Genomic DNA, 15,272 nt, shown 5'->3' on the forward strand with positions numbered 1-15,272 from the left:
TGTCCCACCATGAGCCTTGCACACTTTAATTTTTGCTACATCATCTGAGAAACCTTCACCTCCTGCCCACCCCTTTTTCCAGATCATTTTTGAAGGCACTGAGGAGCATCACGTTGAGCAGAGATCTCATGAAGGGCAGCACTGACCACAAGGAGAGAAGGGAAGATCCATCCTTCAAGGAACCTGCCACAGATCTCTTTCTTTGGAGATCATAGAATCATGGAATATCCTGAGCTGAAAGGGACCTACAGGGATTGAGTCCAACCCCTGGCCCTGCACAGACACCCCAACAATCCCACCCTGTCCCTCAGGGCATTGTCCAAACCCTCCTGGAGCTCTGGCAGCCCTGGTACTGTGCCCACTGCCCTGGGGAGCCTGGTCAGTGCCAACCACCCTCTGGGGGAAGAACCTTTGCCTGAGATCCAACCTGACCCTGCCCTGACACAGCTCCAGCCGTTCCCTGGGTGCTGTCACTGTCACAGGGAGCAGAGATGGAGCTGCCCCTCCACTGCCCCTCAGGAGGAGCTGCAGACCCTGGTGAGGTCTGAGCTCAGTCTCCTCCAGGCTGGACAAGCCTCAGCCCCTCCTCGTGTGGCCCCTTCAAACCCTTTCCCCTCCTCGTGTCCTCCTCTGGACACTCTCTAAAAGCCTCAGATCCTGCTTATATTGTGGCACCCAAAACTGTCCCTGGGACTCAAGCTGAGGAGATATTCAAAATTTAAGAAAGATGGGAGAAACTGGACCTCCTGTGGACGTCTTCCCTGCTGTGAGCAGCACTCTGCAGCCTCCAGAGCTCCCGAGGTCCTTTCCAACCTGCACTGTTCTAAGATTAATCCCTAAAGCATCACTTAGCCAAGGCAGACAGAGGGTAATTCAAACCTCCTGCTGTTCCTCTGTTCTCTGCCCTCTCTGCTCCTTTCTCATGTAATGGTTCAGTGGCTCACTGGAGAGTCGTGCTGGTTTGATTTCTATTCCAAATCTCGGAGTCAGTGAGACCTGCTGATACAGACAGCGCAGGTCCTTCTTTCTGTGCTGCTCTGCCCACAACACAACCCACTGCACTGCCCCAACACCAGTTCTCCCATTAGCCCATGACATGGCACTGAGCTTGGAGGGATCTGTACTTCAAGGTGCCCAGGCAGAGCTCTGAGTGTCCCCTGGCTGTCCTGCTCAAACGAGATTGCACTTGCTGAAATTGTCCTTTGCATTGTGCCATTTGAAATCTATTAACTTCTGCCCTATGCCTTCCTTTTTTCCCTGAATAAAGAGTTCACAGTGACTTCATTTCTAAAGAATATGTACAAAGAGTTCTCCTGCCCCGTTCCCGTTTTGAAACTCTAGAAATTCAAACTGCTGGGAGCACTTTGTGCATCACTTAGGGATGAAAAGATGATCACTTGGTTTGTCACCTCTAACTTTAATCAACTGAGAACCCTTCTTCCACAGCCTGACCAAAATTCTGAATTCTGCCCATTCTCCTGTTGCTGGGAGTCTTCCTGCCCTGATGCTCCACCATAAATCTGAATATATTCCTGCTTCCCTAGCAGAGTGCCCTGGCCTGCCCAGGCTGCTGCTCCATCCTCATCATCATTCCAGCAGCTCCACTGGATTTGTTTTCCCTGCTTCACATGTGGCATATCCCCCCTGTCCAGCTTTTCCAGAGGAAAAGCTCCATCTTCCCTGTCCTCCTGCCCCAAAGGTCCCACTGCAGCTCAAGCCACTCCTCAGCCAAGCACCACTTACTTTCAACCTGCAAATTTATACCCAAACTTTACTAAGATCTACTAAATTAGGCCCAGAATCAAGCTCTAAATAATTCTTTTTACAATTCTGGGTTTACATGAACTTTGCATTAATCCCCTCTCTCAAATTTCCTTGGGACTGGATGATTAATCCTCTTAAAACAGCTTTAAAAATCAGCAAAGACACAGAGCAAACCACCCCATCCCAAGAACAGTCTGAATTCACAGCTGTACTGAAGGCAGAGAGAAAAATCCCAAGGGCAGGGACACCTTCCACTAGCCCAGGTTGCTCCAAGCCCTGTCCAACCTGGCCTTGGACACTTCCAGGGATCCAGGGGCAGCCAGAGCTTCTCTGGACTCATCCTGACCTCATCAACAGGAAAAGAAATTAAGAAGGGGTTTTGGTACAACCTCCACTTCTTATAGTGAAAGTGAAGCCTCTTGACAGGTTACCTGAGTTGGAAATAAAAGGTGAAACATACAATTCCCTATATACAGGCAGGATATGTGGCTTTTTTTCTGTTTGTTCAGGGGTTTTTCCTAAATAAATCCGTTTCCTGGAGCACCAGACACAAATGCCTCAGGGTTTGAAAAAACGAATATTCCTTGTTTCAATTGATAGAACATGTTTGGGGGCCAGCTTTTTTTCCAAATCAATACTGTAATACATCTTAAAGCTGGATTAGAACTGTCATACATTGTAAGCCTTCAATCCTCAGCGATACAGGTCCTTACACCAAACAAGATGCCACTGACACATGATGAAAGGCTTAGTAATTAGCTTTTCTGAGCAATAAGAAAATGTTATTAATAGAAAATTGATTAATTCCAGTCTGATCTACTGGAAGTCATAAATGCACATTAACAGCTGCTTGTGAAAGCATTAGGCCTCGGGTTTTTACTCCAGAGTAAGAAGGTAATGGAGCTCCAGGCTCGGCTTTCCTTGTTTTTCCTCAAGTTCTTAACCTTTAATACTGGATGTGCATTAGAGACAGTCAGAGCAACAAAATTCCCTTCAGAAATTGCTGTGGCTGGGAATCAATTGCAAGGCAATTTGCATGGCAATGCACTATTTCCTGCGGAGAAAAGGAAGACTCTGAGAACTCTGAAATCCAACTCCCCACCATGGCTCTGACAGAGCCTTTGTGTGCACACAGACATGTGTTTCCTTGTAGAATCCTAGAATATCCTGAGCTGGAAGAGATTATCCAGTCCAATTCCTGGCCCTGCACAGACACCTCAACAATCCCACCCTGTCCCTCAGAGCATTGTCCAAACACCCCTGGAGCTCTGGCAGCCTTGGGGCTGTGCCCACTGCCCTGGGGAGCCTGGGCAGTGCCCAACCACCCTCTGGGGGAAGAACCTTTCCCTGAGATCCAACCTGACCCTGCCCTGGCACAGCTCCAGCCGTTCCCTGGGTCCTGTCCCTGGTCACAGAGCAGAGACGGAGCTGCCCCTCGGGAGGAGCTGCAGCCCCCGGTGAGCTCTGCCCTCAGTCTCTTCTCCTCCAGCTGAACACATCAAGTGCCCTCAGCCCCTCCTCATGTGGCCCTTCCAGGCCCTTCGCCCTTGTGTCCCTCCTGTGGACTCTCTCCAATGGCTCAATATCTCCCTTCCATTGTGTCCCCCCAAACTGCCCCACTGTTGAGGTGAGGCCGCCCCAGGGCAGAGCAGAGCAGGACAATCCCCTCCCTGATCCCCCCAGGACAGGGTTGGCCCTCCTGGCTGCCAGGGCACTGCTGACTCAGGGCCAAGTTGCCATCAACCAGGACCTGCTGAAAAAACCTGCTCTTCCTTGCTACAGTTCTTCCAAATATTCACCTCAAGGGACATTTGGCTCTACTTTCACAACACAAAAAGCACATCCAACAAAAATGTCAGGACACCTTTCCAGGAAACCTGTGCCTGGCAATGTGAGGCTGTGTCCGGTGTGGAGCTGGAGCACCTCTGGAGCTGCCAACACCATCTCTCAGCCAGTTGCACCTGCACAGGCTGTTATTGCAGCTCCCAGTCGCCAGCAACACTTCCAGGCTCATCCAGCACACATTTCTCCTATGTTGCTGGTAACGTTCCCAAGGGTACAAACAAAGCCTTCTGGCTCCGTGTATCTGGGGAGATTTCCAGCTAAGTCAAGGGAATTGTTTTAACGAGCTCCGGAGGTGATGACACGAGGCAAACTGGGAGGTTGTTACGCAATTTGTGGGGCAGATCTTCACGAATATTTTGGACAACTGAACTGAAGGCGGGCAGTAACAGCACTGCAAACCCTGCCTTGGACCAGCCGTGGAGCTCCTGATGGGGGAAGGAATATCAGGTCTAGATTCCACCCCTATGGACTAACACTGTGGCCACCCCACAGAAAGTCAGGGCAAAACCAGACAACGGAAGCACAAGGGCCCAGTAGGACACTCCATCTGCTCCATTTTCTTTCCCAGGGCAAGGGAGCACTCCCGGCCTCAGCAGCTCCACGGAGCACAGACAGAAAGGTAAAATTCCAGCAGCCAGCCTGCCCATGATCCCTGGGGAGCTGCCTACGGGAGGACCTCGTGACAGAGCCGACTTCATGACAATCCATATTCATGGCAACAGAAAGCGGAATCCACATAAACAGGCTTCTCCTGGGACACTCCTACCAAGTGTGCATTAATAAGCCTGCAAAAGTTTATCATTCAAATAACCAGATGTGTTCCAAGGGATGCTCCCTGTAAAGGTTTCAAGTATTTATTCAATTAGACATGCTTATGTTCGAGCCATTTGCCATTAGTTTTGTCTTAAGCTTATTCCAAAGAAAGGTCGTTCAACGCTCATTGCTCACTTCCCACCCAACGTTCCTGCAGCATTCCCAGGCATGTCTCACACTTGAGAACCTCTCTGCTTTTCCTTGGATGGATCTATCTAGGGCAGCCTAAAGTATCCTTAAGGAACACCACGCACATTCATGCAACTGAACTCGATGCAAGAACCCAAATGCTCTACTAAAACACCTACATGAGTTCGCAGCTTGGTGTTCCCTCACACAGCACTGAAAGAGCAGTGAGCACAACACACATTAAACTCCATGGACAGAATTCCTGATGGACCAAGTGAGGCTTGTCCAACACGAGGTTTGAGCTGAAACAGGCTTCACCAAGCACTCAGAGCATTTAGTCCTTCTGGATGTATCCTGAAAGACAACCTAATCATACACATCAGATCAGAGCATCAAAAGCCTCCAAGACTTGAGTCAACCCAGAGTTGAAAACCAAGATCAATCCAACTTCAAACATTTCAAAAAGGAATCAGCTTGTATTTTGCTGACCATCCCCTAAACAGCCCAGTGAGCCAGTACTAATAGCAAAAGCAAACCACAGTCCCCAGGCAAGGAAGGATTCACAGGTTTTCTGGGCATTAGCTGCTGAGACAAACCCCAGGAGGTGCTGCCTAAACACCCCTGAAGATGATTGGCACACATAATCATTTCTTAAAAAGTCCCCCACGCTCCCAAACCGTTTGTGCATTTTTCAAACGCTGACCTCAAGCCTTCATCTCCAAGAGATGTAAATACAAACATGTTCCTAGGGACTAATTTTAACCAGAGTTCGCCCAACAGAGGAGGAGCTGAGCTGCAGCATTTAATACCCCTGTTCACTTTGCACTTGCTTCCATCAAACTGCCTGCGTGAAATTCATATCCTGTTTAATATCTGCAAATCCCTAAGCAGTCCAAGGCCAGGTCATTGCATCTGCTTCTTGTTTTTCGGGGACTAGAAGGGAAATTAAGGATTTCACGTGTGCAAGTTCCACTCTGCTCCGTGGATGGGCACATGGAGGATGCCAGGGAAAGGCTGCCAGGTTTGCCACAGGGACAGGGAATTCATGAGAGGAAATCTAAATCAGATCTAAGCAGCTCAGAGTTTCCCTGCCTCCACAGGTTTATAACTTAATCAGTGTTTCAGGCCTCAGGTGAGCAGAGGGATGGCACTGACTGAGAAGCCCTCAAGGATTTGCTCTATTCCCCTGGGATTACACAGCAAAGGACACCCACAGCAACTGAAAACTGTACTGCATCTGTTCTGCTCTCCCAGTTAACATTTGGAATTCATTACACTTCCAAGAGCTGTCCCCTAAACCTAAACTAAGCCAAGGCGGGTGACATCCCACCCCTGCAAGTGTTCAAGGCCAGGTTGGACGGGGCTTGGAGCAACCTGGGCTAGTGGAAGGTGTCCCTGCCCACGGCAGGGGGTGGAACTGGATGGGCTTTAAGGTCCCTTCCTACGCAAACCATTCCTTGAGTCTGTGACCATCATGTACTTACATACAGGGAGCACAGCAGAGCAGGAGCCAATGTGCTGTTTGCTGCTCTCGGTGCTTTTTAAAGATTACAAACAGAAGTGGCCACATCTTCACACCCAGAGTCAACTCCAGTGTGCAATTCTCCTACCCAGCTCTACAATATCCTAGAGTTCTAGCAAAGCTTTTAGAGGAAGGAAAAACATGTGTGTAATTGGCTTATAAGGTCCCTGTGGGGTTAAGAAGAAGATGGGAAAAACCAAGAAATTCATGCCTTAGTGTGGAAGTCATTTTCATGCTCCACTTTTTCAGCTGTGGAATATTTCTTTTGGAAAACAGTCACAAGTAAACTCTGGGGGATTTTTTTTTTTCTGCCCTTACAACAATAAATATTTCCTGTGAATTACTGTTCTGAAAATCTCAACCGGTTTAGAGGTTCAGTTTCATCCAGATAAGGATCCAGGAGCTCAAGTGTGTATCAAGGTTCCTTTGATCTCCACACCAGATTGGAAATCCTAGGAGAAAATGCTCTCTTGCAAGATTGCCGCTATTCCTAAATTTTTGCCAAGGTAGAAATAGTTTATTCCTTCAGTGTTTTTACTTCCAGCTTGGCTGCAAACGAGACGTACGAACAATTTAAAGGGAGGAATTCAACTAAGAGATCAGCTTGGATATACATGAATGCACAGGGAAAACTCAGGAGGCCTGAGGCTTTCTGGAGTCTCTCAGAATTAAAAACTGGTGTGGGTTTATTAAAAATTTGAGGTGGTGGGCATTGAACAACGTAGCCATTGTTTGCATTGGACTGATCTTACTGAAAAAGCTGGCAAAAAATAGGGTTTAGAGATTTTTCTCAGTCCAAAGGCTGGTGACCTTGGAGAGACTCACATCAGACCAAACAGGAGTGATAACTAAATATTTGATATTAAGCCCAGAGCCACCCTCAGGTCCTTTAACCCCGGCCAGAGTGGGCTAAGCCAAGATGTTGTTCATCAGCTTTTTCCTACCCCTTGCAGAAAAGGTCTGGAAATGACAGAAACCTTCCCTGCTGCACAGTTTGTGCTGCCAGGTTTCCACCTCCCCCTCCAAACGTGTGCTCCCGGTAATGAGCAACAGAGCAAAGGACCTGCTGGTTCTTCACTGCAGCAACAAACCCTCTCAAAGTAATGAAAGGGGAGAGCAGGGACCCAAATGTCATGTTTTATTAATGTCACCCCCGGCCTCGGAAGGCCAGATACACACTCTGAGTTGCAGGACTGAGGGTTTCTTAACAATGGAGAAGCTCCATCCATTTCAAAGCACAGAGGAAATTTGTATCAAGTCCTGTTCTCCAGGAAGGAAGAGGGAAGGCAATCCAATTATCTCCCCAGACAGGAGGAGGAGCTCTGTGTGAGTAACCAGCACCTCTGGACAGATGAGGGTATAAAGCACCAGCCAATGTTGGGTCCTGTTCATTTTACATGCTGGGGCACATCCCACACAGCTCAAACAATGTACTGCACTGGAGACACCAGCAACACCAACACAGGGTGTCTGACAGCTGGGAGAGCTGGGGGTCTTCAGCCTGGAGAAAAGAAGGCTCTGGGAAGACCTTGGAGCCCCTTCCAGAGCTGAGAAGCAGTTTATAAAACAGGAGAGGAACTTTTTATATGTTCAGACAGCGACAGCACACGGGGAAATGGCTTCCCACTGAAAGGGGAAATTTAGGGCAGATATTAAGAAATCCTTCCCTGTGAGGGTGGGGAGGCCCTGGCACAGGTTGCCCAGAGAAGCTGTGGCTGCCCCTGGATCCCTGGAAGTGTCCAAGGCTTGGAGCAACCGGGGTTAGTGGAAGGTGTCCCTGTCCATGGAAGGGGTGAGGGGAATGAGATAATCCTTAATGTCCCTTCCAACTCAAACCATTCTGGAATTCTGTGACTCTATAGTGTGGGATTCAGCACTTTGATTTGCACCAGGTGTATCCTGAATGAGGAAACTCAAACCCAGCCTTGCCAGAAAATCACCTTCTCAGTGCTGCCTTGCAGGAATAGGAAACGGCAACATAAAGGGCTGATTTCAGATCTATTAAAAAACACATTTTTTATCATTTTCTACTATTATATACTGACTGTGGGTCAACACATGGGAAATGAAAGACATCTCAGCCGGTCAGTGTTATTGGGTGCCCCCCAGCAATGGCCTGGATACACCTCCTCACAGACGCAGCCACCAGGTACCCAAACCTGCCAGATTGATTCATAAACTATTATCCCCACCGTTTTTCTTCAGTGAGAGCGCACTGTCCTTCTTTCAGGCTTCCGGAAAAGTTCACGATTAAAAAATTATTACAAATATTTTCGCTACTTAAACTGCCTGGTTGAAGCCGACAGCAGACACGCTGGGATCCCCTCAGGGCGCTGTGACCGGCCCGGGACCCCTCAGAGAAGAGGCCTGTAATGGCGCTTGTGACACAAAATGGCGCCCAGTGGGTTCCCCCCCCTCAAGCCGCCATTTTGTGAAGCGGGAGGCACTGAGCCCCAAAACAAGCATTTTAGGGGCCTCCTGCCAAACTCTGCAGGCTTTTTGTTTATTATTTAGATAAAATAATCCCATTAGAGATGTATAAACACTGTTCCTTCAGGAGCTCAATGATTTAACAAAGCCCTCGTCGCTTTGAAATGGCTTTTTTGCTCTGCTGTTGACAGCTGGATTTTGCCTCATCTTTGGCGAACTCTACGACTGAATGGTGGGCCAGAAAGATTAAAAATAACCCTAACTCACCTTGTTTTCTCTCAGTATTGGTGTGTCTGAGGCTGCCCGCTGGCGTTGGTACTCGTAACACAGAGCAGAGAGACAGCATCATTTCCCTCCCTCCATTTCAAGCTCTTATTTCAAACCTTCTTAATCACCAAAAATCCTGCTGTCCCACATTCCCTGAGGCTGGAAGCACTTCAGCCAGTCTAGAAATCTCTTTGGCTGGCCAGAATGTTTAATCAGATAGTAGCAGAAAACCACAGCAATAACCTGCAGGAGCCCACAAAGCCATGACCGGACCAGGATGGACCTTCTCCCACCTGAGGGTCTGTGTCCTCCACTGCACTGATGAGGGACAGCAGCAAAACAAACTGTTCTGCAACTCGGGCTTAATGTCTTGAGGTTTAACGCCCACAGCCAGTCATTAAATAACAACTTTGGAGGTTGAGATCTTGAGGCAAAAATCCTGTCCTTGGAGGAATGTCCGACCCCCCTGAGCTACAACCCAGGAACTCACGGGGGAGAAGAGATGGAGGACAGCCCTGCCCCCAGCAAGGCTCAGCATCTCTGTGTTCAACAGGGGGCCCACACTCATAAAATACACTTCTGGGAACAATTTAGCAAGCTTTAGACTTCAAAAAGTAAATGGTTTTTGCAAGTCCGGTGATTTCTGAATTCCTGCTCGTTTTTTCAAGAAAAAAAAATGCAGAAATGCTTTATGTTTACAGGTCAAAATATTAAAAATAAGTGCAAAGAATCATACAATCATCAAGTCCAGTTGTCAACACAGCACCACCATGCTCACCACTAAACCAAGTGCCACATCCACATGGGTTCTGAACACTTCCAGGGATGACAAGTCCACCACTTCCCTGGGAAGTTTGAAGCTACTAGGGGAATAAATATGCCCATCTAGTTTCATTCATCTAAATATTGTTTACGTACTTAAAATACATCAGGAATTTTGAGCGAGTGTAGTAACTTGAGAAGGAGGTTTAGTGCTCACACTTCTTTTGGTGCCATTTTCTCTACATCTGCCTATCAAAACTTACAAGGATACAGCAGCCAAGATGTGCAGAAGCCTTTTGTTTAGTTAGCTTGAAAGTGGATTTGATGCAGTGGTATAATATTTCAGTTATGAAGGCTATTGGCTTCTTAGCACAAAGAAAAATCCAGAAATTATATGACATTCCTGCCTCTCTATGGCCCTTATGCCTAATGCTTGCAGGATTTATTAATCACCTTGGGGCAATTTAAGGAACATAAACTAAATCCAAGTGTAGCATTTACCTGATGCCTATTTCTGGGTGTTTTAGATTTGGTATTTATTTCATTTAAGTCGTGACTAATTGCTAAGATGTTACACCAGCACATCCAATCTTTGTGTACAGAGAGGTATTTTCAGCTCTTCTCCAGCTGTGGCTCTTCTTGCATAGCCTGAATTTTGCAGTCCAAGATTGCAGTAAAATGCTCAAAGCAAAGGAAAAAAAATTTCACCTTCCCGGCAAATCACCGGAAATAATCCCAGCAACATGTAAACTACACAAATGATCCATCCTTTTCTTGCTTATAAGACTCACTGGCATTTGGGAAGTTGGGAATCCAAGGGGAAGCTGAATTTGATTTTCATTAAGAGCTGCCGGTACTGTCCACACAGATCTTTCTGACTATTGATCTGTTGTTTATATCTCCAGTGAAGTCTGTAGCAACTTAAGGGCTCCTCACTACCACCAGCAGAATGGGAATGTCTGATCTGACACTTAACCAATACTCACATTTCTCTATGTACAATTGAAAAGGATTTCAAATTGCTTTCCCCCTCCCCCTCTGGGATACCAAACACTGCCTTAAGTCCTTCTATTTGTCACCCAGAGCAGCTGTGGCTGCCCCATCCCTGCAAGTGTTCAGCCCCACGTTGGACGGGGCTTGGAGCAGCCTGGTCTAGTGGAAAAGTGTCCCTGCCCACGGCAGGGGGTGGAACAAGATGGTGTTTAAGGGCCCTTACAAACCATTCTATGATTCTGTTGTGGTTAGAGCAACACAATTCTTTTTAATTCAGTACAGCTCCTACAGCTCTGGACCAAACCCAAAACTTCATCTAATCTGCACTTTTAGACTTATTAACCTATTCAACTGCTTAGTCTTATAAGTAGGACTTCTGCTGGTATCAAAGGGCGTGTTCTGAATGGAGAAGTTCCACACTTGACAAAAAAAATCGCTTCTCCACTGCAGATGAAATTCAGTTTTCCTGTCTCAGCAAGCACACGGTGAGGGCTGAAGACCATGGTGGCAGCACTGGTTTAACCCACTCACAGCATGGATGCCCAAAGCACAAGTATTCTCCATATCAGATGGTAGATCAGCAGCAGGTCTAAGGTCCAAAGCAAAACCAGCCCTTTTGTCCCAAATCTAACAGCTTTCCCACATCCAAAGGAGGGCTACAAAGAGGGTGAAGGATCTAGAGGGAAAGCAGCTGAGGTCTCTTGGTATGTTCAGCAGGAGAAGAGGAGAATGAGGTCAGACCTCACCAGGGTCTGTAGCTCCTCCTGAGGGGCAGAGGAGGGGCAGCTCCATCTCTGCTCTGTGACCAGGGACAGGACCCAGGGAACAGCTGGAGTTGTGCCAGGGCAGGGTCAGGTTGGATCTCAGGCAAAGGTTCTTCCCCCAGAGGGTGGTTGGCACTGACCAGGCTCCCCAGGGCAGTGGGCACAGCCCCAAGGCTGCCAGAGCTCCAGGAGGGTTTGGACAACGCTCTGAGGGACAGGGTGGGATTGTTGGGGTGTCTGTGCAGGGCCAGGAATTGGACTGAATGATCCTTGTGGATCACTTCCAGCTCAGGGTATTCTATGATGTCCTCCAACCAACATGATCAAATCCTTCCTACTGCTCTGAGAATTACTGTCCTAAAAGCAGGAATAGAAATGTCTTGGGTCCTGAGAAGAAACAAGGGCAGCATGGGGAGCAGCCTCATTCAGAGCCCCATCCTCTCCCTGCCGAGGAGGTGGCAGAGCTGGGCAACAATCCTTTGAAATCTCTCGCATTTGGAGCCTGTCAGACAGGAGCACTGCCGGAAAAAACTATTTGAAACGCTGGCTTTAATAGGTGAAACAGATGCCAGCTTGCCTAAAAATGCAAATGAAACTCGTCTCTGGATTTCACAGGGAGCTGCTTCAGCTCTGTTGAAAGACTTAGATATCAAGTCTACTTTCTTTATGAGCTCCAGCCCCGTGTCTGCTCCCCAACCATGGCTGGAGCACGGCTGATACTGCCGGGACAAAGGGACAGCAAAACACCGGCATTTATCCATCAGAAAATGCACCCGGCCTGCAGAGAAGGCACAGCCCTGGGAAATATTGCACCCTAGATGGATTTTACAATCCAGAGGGGTCACGCTGTCTGGAATACTACAAAAACATATTTCATCTTCTGGGAGCTGATGAACACGGAATATAAAGCACCTCTGCGGATTTTCAATTCAGAAATAGAGTTGGAAGCTTATAAATTGCTCTGGCCGCAGCATCCGCCACTTAAATCTTTATAAGCCAGAAGCTGATCTGGAGCTCTCACAAAACAAAGGACCTTGTCTTGCATAAAATCATCTCGGGCCAAATCCCGTCTTGGTTGCAGTGGCAGAGTCTCACTGACACAGCAGGTGAACTAGTCTGGCAACATGGCAAATTTAAAAGCTCTCACCAATGAAAGATTGGAAGATGTCACAGATCTCACTAATTTCAAAGATTCCAAACAGATCCCAGGCATCTCCAGTACCTAAAGGGGGCTTACAAGAGGGCTGGAGAGGGACTTTTCACAAGGACAAGGGGGAACGGCCTTAAGATGAAGGAGGGCACGTTTAGATCAGATGCTGGGAAGGAATTCTTCCTGTCAGGGTGGTGAGGCCTTGGCACAGATTGCCCAGAGGAGCTGTGGCTGCCCCCTGTGTTCCAGCTTGGACAGAGCTTGGAGCAATCTGGACCTATGAAGGGTGTCCCTGCCCATGGCAGGGAGTGGAACAAGACAAACTTCAAGGTCCTTTCCAACCTAAACCACTCCATGACTCCTTGATTCTATGTTATTAGGAAGCTCTAAAGCCTCACAAAAAAGTTTAGGAAGGCTTCTGAAAGGATTCTCCTGGAGAATAAAACGCAGTGCCAAGCGTTTCCCATGGTGTGTGCCGTATCACGGCAATCACGCCAGCAGAAAAGGGAATCTCCACTTCTAAAAGCTCCAATCAGGAGCACCTGCTCCAATTCCATGAAAATTAAACATTGTGCCAGCAGTCCTTGCCATGGGAGCTATGCAGATGTTGACACTGCAAACCTCAGACTTCCTATAACGTCCTGGAACCTATGGATCAGTCCTGCCTGAACAAGCCTCACCAGAGGGTCAGACCCCAGCTATGAGTAACAGGATCTCCTCCTGTCTCCAGGTCTCAGACCCATCCACTAGCCCAGGTCAGACAGAGCAGCCCAGGCATGTTCTACAGTCTTCCTGGCTTTAGAATCCCGGAATGGTCTGGGTTGGAAGGGTCCTTAAAGCTCATCTCATTCCACCCCTGCCATGGGCAGGGACACCTTCCACTAGCCCAGGCTGGCCTTGGATGCTTCCAGGGATGGAGCAGCCACAGCTGCTCTAGGCAACCTATGCCAGGGCCTCCCCACCCTCCCAGGGAAGAATTCCTTCCCAATATCCCATCTAACCCTGCCCTCTGCCAGTGGGAAGCCATTCCCCCTTGTCCCATCATTATACCCCCATGTAAAAAGTCCGTCTCCTTTCACCTCACGAAATCTCATTAGTGACCCTCAACTGCTTTGTTGCAGGTGGATAAAAAGAAAAGATGATATATAAAAATGTGGATAAAGATATATCACCTCCTCCAGGTCATGCTCCTGATAAACGCAACCATACGGGAAATGCAAGTACAATGAGCATCACGACAAATAAACAACGCGCTAATTAACGCTCCTCGTAGGGAAACACTGAGTCATCACAACCTGTCCTCCTACCCCCACGAGAAACAGTGGGAAACCAGTAGGAGAATCTCATCCAGAGAAACAGGGGGCTTGGATGGAAAACTCCAGTGTGACTGTGGCCCACAAAAGAAGAGGAGTCTCGAGAAGTCCTCGCTGGTTCAGAGAAAGCTACGGGTGAAGGAACGACCACAGTGATACCCAGAAAAGAGGTGGGAAAGACCTGACAGAGCTGCCAAGTGGAGAACTCTTTGAAGACAAAGAAGTCAGGCAACAGGAAGGCACCAGCACCAGACCATATCCCAGAGAAATCCACACTGTACGTTGAAGGCATCACGCACCTTCTCACCCCGCTTAGCCCAAGAGGCTGCAGGTAGCCAGGAGCATTAGAGGTTACGAATCCCAGACAGAAACACAACACCTGGTTGTAAGAAAAGGAATGATTTTGATTAAAAAAAAAAAAAAAAAAAAAGAAGTGTCTTTTCTTCAATCAGAATGCATAAAGTACCTGGGTAAACCCATAAAAATGCCGAGAGTCTTCTTACCCACCCCAAAACTCTACTGAAATTATGTACCTTGTGTTTAATCAAATGTAGTGGTTTAAATATGAACTTCATTTAGCTGGTTTAACAACAAAATCTGAAGTTAATCACTATGGGCAACTAACCCTCTGCCATCAAAAAAATAAGGAATTGACCCATTATGCCTCCAGAAAAGCAGTTAATTGCTTAAAATACTCAGGCTGATGTTTAGGAACAGCTTGAATTTTTTCCATCTGCAGTGAAAACCATCTGTTCTGCATGATGGATTTCATGACTTTTCAGGTCCATTTCTAAATTGAAATGGATGTTTTAATGATGAAAAATGGGGAGAAGTGATGAATACTTCATTAAAACACATTATTCCCCTGTCCAATTTCTATTCTCCTGACTGTAAGCAAAAATAATGTCTGAGCAGAGCTAATGTCTTGGGTTATCAGGACTGCAGATGCCTCTTGGCATTTGGTTGAACAAATAAGCTATTTCATCAACCTGCAAACAAAAAATGATTCAATAAATTGGAATTTCTTTCCCTTCTAATGAAAACCAGAGTTTTCAAAGTCTTTCAATTACCTCCACGGAATGCAAAAGGCACCGAAGAGACGCCTTTTCTTCCCTGTTTGCTTTGCACCGTTCCTACAGCCGAGAAAAGGCACGTTAAAAACATCAGCAGGCTCACAGGAGGGACTCATCCAGCCCTCCCCTCTGCAAACTGCATTTAATTATTTCAATAAGACGGGAGGATATAATTTCCTACCAACGCAGGCACACGATGAGGAATCAGGAGACTGGAGGGGAAACATTCGTGTCTATCACCCAAATAAACACGACCTGGTTTTCTATAACGTTTCTCAGTATATTTGCCAATTACCACGTATTTTTGGACCGAAGGAAGTGTTTGCTCAAGCGCAGAGAAATGATAACATAAATATCCAAACAGGGCTTTCTTTTGTGCTCAGGCAATTTATTAAACCAACAAGACGTGCCATGAAATTGGAAATAAAAAAAAAAAATAAGCTGGAA

General features: G+C 47.3%; 1 protein-coding gene across 6 annotated transcripts in view; it reads right to left on the minus strand.

The window, feature by feature from the left end:
- Positions 1-15,272, minus strand: part of PRKG1 (protein kinase cGMP-dependent 1) — a 393,869-nt gene that overhangs the window by 276,248 nt on the left and 102,349 nt on the right. The window contains exon 1 of one of the 6 annotated variants that reach the window (XM_032695063.1): positions 8,771-9,246. The exons of the other annotated variants lie outside the window; for them this stretch is intronic. Within the exon in view, the coding sequence (XP_032550954.1) occupies positions 8,771-8,852 (82 nt within the window). The 5' untranslated portion in view covers positions 8,853-9,246. Of the gene's footprint in view, positions 1-8,770; positions 9,247-15,272 lie in introns of those variants that run through there. 6 annotated transcript variants of the gene reach the window in all.

This window comes from Chiroxiphia lanceolata, chromosome 8, assembly GCF_009829145.1.
Source record: "Chiroxiphia lanceolata isolate bChiLan1 chromosome 8, bChiLan1.pri, whole genome shotgun sequence".
NCBI classification, from domain to species: Eukaryota; Metazoa; Chordata; class Aves; order Passeriformes; family Pipridae; genus Chiroxiphia; species Chiroxiphia lanceolata.